Source organism: Eimeria maxima, genomic scaffold (assembly GCF_000499605.1).
Source record: "Eimeria maxima Weybridge genomic scaffold, Emw_scaff1375, whole genome shotgun sequence".
In the NCBI taxonomy this organism is placed as follows: Eukaryota; Apicomplexa; class Conoidasida; order Eucoccidiorida; family Eimeriidae; genus Eimeria; species Eimeria maxima.
Genome location: NW_013564351.1, coordinates 2,501 through 9,167, shown reverse-complemented (window position 1 = coordinate 9,167; position 6,667 = coordinate 2,501). Strand labels below are relative to the sequence as shown.

General features: G+C 52.9%; 1 protein-coding gene across 1 annotated transcript in view; it reads left to right on the top strand.

The window, feature by feature from the left end:
* Positions 1 to 839: 839 nt before the first annotated feature.
* Positions 840 to 6,667, top strand: part of EMWEY_00052000 (hypothetical protein, conserved) — a gene marked incomplete at both ends in the record, with an annotated part of 8,156 nt that continues 2,328 nt past the window's right edge. Inside the window, one exon of the mRNA XM_013479786.1 lies at positions 840 to 6,611. Within this exon, the coding sequence (XP_013335240.1) occupies positions 840 to 6,611 (5,772 nt within the window). The remainder of the gene's footprint in view (positions 6,612 to 6,667) is intronic.

Sequence of the window (6,667 nt, the reverse complement as noted above, 5' to 3'; positions counted from 1 at the left end):
TATATATATATATATATATATATATATATATATAACCTGTATACTATATAAAATATATAATGTATATAATGTATAATACATATACTATATATATTATATATAATATATATAATAAAAATAATAAAAAGAAGTATTATTATTTATTTGTTTGTTTTATTTAATAAGAATAAATAGATTTATTTTCTGCACTTTATTCAGGTGTATGCATAGTATACACCATAAAAAGGGTACTTTTCTTCTTTTTTTCCTTTATTTATGATTATATTTATTCTTTTTTCCTTTATTTTTATCCATTTATATATTTTTTAATTAAAATAAACATTTTATTCATCTTTATTTAATTAAATCTGCGCAAATCATACCCTATAGTACCCTTATTGTATACTGGGGGGCCCCCAAAGGGGGGGGGCCCCCAGCCACGGTTTAGATTGTGGGGGCCCCCAGCAGCAGCAGAAGCAGCAAAAGAAAAAAGAATTTATTTATGATTAATTAATATTCTTTTTATATTATTATTTTCTTTATTCTCTGCTAAGCGCAGCTATCCTGCTGCAGCAGCAGCTGCTGCTGCTGCAGCAGGATCTGCAGCAGCAACAGCAGCAGTCACAGCAGCAGGAACTGCAGCAGCAACAACAACAACAGCAGTAGCAACAGAAGCAGAACCCTTCAAGGGCCCCCTTACCTCTGTCCTCCATGGGGGCCCCATGGGCCTTAGATGTGCTGCTGCTGGGCCTCTTACCCTCCACCCATGAGGTGTTAAGGCCGCAGCAGCAGCAGCAGCAACAGCAACAACAACAACAACAGCAGCAGCAGCAGCAGGAGGTAGTGCAGCAGGAGGAACGATGCAGCAGCAGAAGCAGCAACAACATCAGAAGCAGCTGCAGCAGCTGCTACAACTAGGGGGATGTGTAACCGAGCCCCAACAGCAACACCAACAGCACCAACAGCAGCAACAGCAGCAACAGCAGCAGCAGCAGGAGCTGCCCCGTCCTGCGTTTGTTGCTGCTCCTTCTCTATACAACATCGCGCCTCTGCATGTAAGACCAACAGCAGAAACACAGCTGCTGCTGCACTATCGTAGTGCTGCTGCTTTGCTGCTGCTGCACATGCATGCAAGGGAAGCAGCAACAGCAGCAGCAGCAGCAGCAAGTCCTGCAGGATGGCGATACTCCTTAGCTTACCTTGATGGCCTTAGCTATCCTGCTGCGCTGCAGCAGGCAGAAGCATGTGGCGGGTTTGCTGCAGCAGCAGCAGCAGCAGCAGATCCATCATCATCAGCAGCAGCAGCAGCAAGAGCAGCAGCAGCAGCAGCACAGTCTCCCTTTCCTGTATTTCCTGCTGCAGTATGGATAGATGCACTGCCGCTGCTGCTGCAGCATGCAGCACTGCAGCAAAAGAATCGTTTATCCCTGCAGCTAGCGTTGCTGCTGTCTGTGTTGCTGCTGGGGGGACGGCAGCAGCAGCAGCAGCTGCAGCAGCAGGATATAGGTCTGCTGCTGCAGCTGCTTGAGTTGCTGCTGCAAGGAGACAGCAGCTTCTGCTGCAGTGCCTTGTGCTGCTTGCTGTCTACGCAGCAGCCGCTGCTGCTGCACTGCCGCAGCACAATTGCGCAGCAGCTGCTGCCGCTGCTGTTGGGGGCCCCCAAGAGGAGGGGGGCCCCCAAGGTAGCTTTGTTGCTGCTGCAGCACGCGTATATATTGCATGCAACCCCACAGCCTGCAGCAGCAGCAGCAGCAGCACGTTTGCTGCTGAAGCAGCAGGTAGCCGGTGCAGCAGCAGCAGCTGGGGGAGGAGGACAAGGAGGTGCAGGAGAACTATTACCTACGGCAGCAGCAACCGCAGCAGCAGCAGCAGCAGCAGCAGAGGACTCCTCCCCTACAGCACATTGTCTTACTGTGCTGCGCGTGCTGCGAAGGCAGCAAGAGAGCAGCAGCTTCCTTTGCTGCTGCAGCACATCTGCTGCTGCAGTATTTTTGCTGTCTTTACGTTTGCTGTCTGCTGCTGCTGCAGCAGGAAGTGTGCTGCTGCTGTGTCGTGAGGCTGAGCAGCTGCTGCTGCTGCTGTGGCGCTGCAGCAGCAGCAGATTGTCCTTCTTGCTGCTTGGTGGCTCTCTTGCTGCTGCTGCACTAGGGGACGTTAGTAGGGTACGTCTTATAAGGGAGGAGATATGGCCGTTGCTGCTGCTGAGGCCTTCTGCTGCTGCTGCTGTACAGCTCATTGCTGCTAAACGCAGCAGCAGCAGCAGCAGCAGCAGCAGCTGTTGCTGCAGCAGCAGTAGTTGTTGTGACGAAATCTGCTGCAGATACACCTGCTGGAAAGGATGCTGCAACTTTGCTGCTGCTGCTGCAGCTGCTGCTGCAGATCCCCGTTCCTCCCCTCCAGCAGCAGCAGCAAACAGCAGCAACAGCAGCAGCAGCAGCAGCAGCAGCAGCAGCAGCAGCAGGTTTGGAGAGGCACCACTATTAGTATGGTTAATGTGCTGCCCCCCTTCTCCTCGTCTTACTGAGCTGCTGCTGCCTAAGGAGTTGCTGCTGTCTCTGCAGTACTTGCTGCAGCAGGAGACACTGCAGCAGCAGAAGTTGCTGCTGCAGCAAGGAGGTCGTGTAGGCAGCATAAATGGTCTTGCTGCTGCTGCTGTTGCTGCTGCTGCTACTATATCCGACAGCAGCAAAGAGCTGCTGCTGCAGCGGGAGTGGTTTATCTCACGTTGGCTGCGGATTGAGGGTCCTGCTGCTGCTGCTGCAGCAGCAGCAACAACAGCAGCAACAGCAGGAAGCAGCGGAGGACACAGCAGCAGATCTCCATGGCTGTCCTCCTTTGTTGGCGATTTATCCGCGCTGCTGCTGCTGCAGAGTTCTGCTGCTTGCTGCCTCGTCAACAACACGGGGGGATCCTTAAAGCAGCAGCAGCAGCAGCAGCAGCAGCTACAGCAGCAACAGCAGCAGCAGCTGCTGCTGCTGCAGCAACAGCAGCGTGGCGAAGACACAGGCGTTTTAGGAAAGCAACAACAACTCAGCATAAGCACAACAGCAACAACAGCAGCAACAGCAGCAGCAGCAGCAGGAGGTAGCAGCAGCAACTTGCAGTTATGCTGCGGCGTGCTGCCTTTGCTGCAGCAGCTGCAGCAAGCAGCAGAGAAGGAGACAAGTCCCTTTTCTTATTTGTGTCTCCTTAGCCAGAGACACCAATTGTGTCTCCGTTGGTTGCTGTTTGCTTCTGCTGCTGCACCTCTCCCTGCTGCTGCTGCTGCTGCTGCTGTTGCTGCTGCTGCTGGTGCTGCACCTCTACCTGGTGCTGCTGCTCCTACTGGTGAAGCAGCAGCAGCATCATATCCTTGGTGCTGCAGCAGCAAACAGTGGCAGGATGCGACGTTGCAGCTGCTGCGCGCCCTGCAGCAGCAGCACCAGCAGCAGCAGCAGCAGCAGCAAAAGTATAAACGAATCCTTGTTGGTGGGGCTGCATGCAGTGTCCCCCTCCCTCCTGATTCATTTATTAGGGATGCTGTGCTGCTGCCCACGCTGCAGTTTGTGTCTCTTTTCTGCAGCAGCAGCAGCAACAGCAACAGCAGCAAAGGCAGCAGCAGCAGCAAAGGCAGCAGCAGCAACAACAACAGCAACAACAAAAACAGAAACAGCACAGGTGCAGATTCAGCGCAGGGACAAGAGGGGGTGCAGCAAATGGATATGGAGGCTGCTGCTGCTGCTGCTGCTGCTGCAGCAGCAGCAGGTGGGGGTGTGGCGTCTTTGCTTCCTATTGCTGTGCCGCTGCTGCAGCAACTGCAGCAAGGCAGCAACTGCAACAGCAGCTGGGTATCCTCTTTTGTTGATTTCCTGTCTTTGCTGCTGCAGCACTGGGCACCTGCTGCTACTCCCTTGTTTGTTGCTTCTCTTGCTGCTGCATTTGCTGCTGTTGGGTTGCTGCAGCTGCTGCTGCAGCCACCGCAGTTGTATCTAGACTCCTCTCAGCAGGTTGCTGCTGCTGCACCTTCTGCTGCTGCAGCTGCATCTGCTGCTGCAGCAGACAGAGGCTTACAACACGAATCTTCATCAGCGCCAACAGCAATAACCGCAACAGGAGCAGCAACAGCAGCAGCAGCAGCAGCAGCAGCAGGTGGAGCAGCACAGACACTACGTAATTGGGCAGTGTCTCTTTCTGTCTCCTTTAGCAGCAATTTAATAAATTGTCTCCTTCTAGATAGAGCAGGTATAGCTCTTCGTGTAGGCTGCAGCAGCAGCAGCAGCAGCAGCAGCAGCAGCAGCAGCAGCAACCGCAGCAGCAGCAGTAGTAGCAGCAGCAACAGCAGCAGCAGCAGCAATGGGGGCCCATTTCGGGTGTACGTACACCCTGATAAGAGTACAGCTAAAGAAGGGCAGCAAAGATTTCCTGTGTCTCCTCTCCTCTGCAGCGCGCTGCTGCAGTCGCAGTTGCTGCTGCTGCTGCTGCTGCAGCAGCCGCAGAGGTTTGGTGCTGCACTACCTGGTAGATTAGGCATTCTTAGTAGGGATATTAACATATTAGCTGCTGCTGCTGCTCAACAGCAGCAGCAGCAGCAGCAGCAACAGCAGCAACCACAGCAACAACTGCAACACGAGCAACAGCAGCAACACGAGCAACAGCAACAACTGCAACAACAACTGCAACAGCAACAGCAGCAACAGCAGCAGCAACGAGAACAGCAGCAGCAAAAAATTAGCAGCATCTTGGGTCTCACTGTGCAACCAGTTGTAGGCAAGAAGCTGCAGCAACAGCAGCAACAGCAGCAGCAGCAGCAACCCAATTTGCAAGCTGGCTGCTCTCAACAGGAGATGCTTGCTGCTGCTGCTGCTGCTGCTGTTGCTGCTGTTACCCCTGCTGCTCCTTTGCTGCCACACAGCGAGCTGCTTAATTGGCTGAACAGCAAGGACTGCAATGACTGCTACAGCAGCAGCAGCAGCAGCAACAGCAGCAGCAACAGCAGCCGCAACAGCAGCAAGCAGCAGCAGCAAATCCGTTGGGACTCTATTGATGTCCCCTTTAGTCTCTTCTCTTCTTTATGTCCGCTTCCTTCCTTTTGCTGCTGCTGCGCAAGTGCTGCTGCTCCTTGTGCTGCTTGTCGTACCCGCCCCTGCAGCAGCAGCAGCAGCAACAGCAGCAGCAGCAGCAGCAGCAGCAATGGCAGCAGCACAGAGGGTATTTTTGCATCTATTGTTGCGACCTACAGGCGAGTATGCAACGATGTTGCTGCTGAAGTATCTGCAGCAACAGCAGCAGCAGCAGCAGCACCAACAGCACCAACAGCAGCAACAGCAGCAGCAACAGCAGCAGCCGACCAACAATTGAATGCTGTGTGGGCTGCTGAGCTGCTGCTGCGGCTGATGAACAAGCAGCAGCAACAGCAACAGCAGCTGCTGCTGCTGCAGCAACAACAGCATAACACTCCCGTTGCAGCAGCAGCAGCAGCTGCTGCTGCTGTACTTGCCTCTTTATTGGTGGATAACGAGCAGCAGTGTCTCCTTAGGAGCAGCAAAAGGAGAAAAATCAGCAGCAACAGCAGCAGCAACCACTACTGCAGCAACAGCAGCAACAGCAGCAACAGCAGCAACAGCAGCAAGAATGGCGTTGCTGCTGCAGCGCTGCAGCTCAATGCTGATTCGCTTTGTACAGGGATCTTGCTGCTGCTGCTGCAGGTGTGTCTCTCTAACAGCAGCAGCAGCTGCTGCAGTGCCACCGGAGAAGCAGAGACACCTCCAGCAGCAGCAGCAGCAGCACCGGCTGCTGCTGCTGCTGCTGGTTGCTGCTTCTTTGGGGAAGTGCTAGCAAGACTCTCCCTCTGTACAACAGAGCCCATAGGTTTCTTTCTGCTGCAGCAGGTTGCTGCTGCTGCTGCTGCTGTATCTAACGATGCTGCAGCAGCAACTGCAGCAGCAGCTGTACATTTCACAGAACCAGGAACAGCTGCAGCAACAGAAGCAGCAGCAGCAGCAGCAGCAGCAGCAGCAGCAGCAGGAGAATGTGGGAGATCCGTCCTTGGGGGTAACTCCTTGTTAGCATGCAATGCAAGCAATGGCAATTGCAGCAGCAGCAGCAGCAGCAGCAGCAGTAACAGCAGCAAGCTGCAACGTTCATCCCTGTTGTTTGATTTAGCCTTCTGCCTGTGGCTGTCTTACGCACGAGCAGCAGCAGCAAACCCTCTTGCTGCGCCTGCGGTGCAGCAGCAGCAGCAGCAGCAGAAGCAGCAGAAGCAACAGAAGCAACAGCAGCAACAGCAGCAGCAACAACTAGAAAGGCTCATAGCTCGAGACGTAACATTGGCAAAACCCCACATCTTTGCTGCTGCTGCTGCTGCTCTGCGTGACGGAGACACCAGCAGCAGCAACAGCAGGAGCAGCAACAACAACAGCAGCAGCAACAGCAGCAACAATGATTATACTTATGGAGGGCAGCAGGGTGCTTTTATGACTTCACCAGCAGCAACAACAGCAGCAGCAGCAGCAGCAGCACCCCTATCAGCAGCAGCAGCGCCAGCACCAGCAGCAGCAGCAGCAGCAGCAGCAGCAGGTGGTTTTGTGTCTGTATATGAGGTGTATATACACCCCAACATACAAAGACAAGAGACTTCCTCTTTTATTTGTCAGGTAAATTATCTTTATTTATTTATTTATTTATTTATTTATTTATTTATTTATTTATT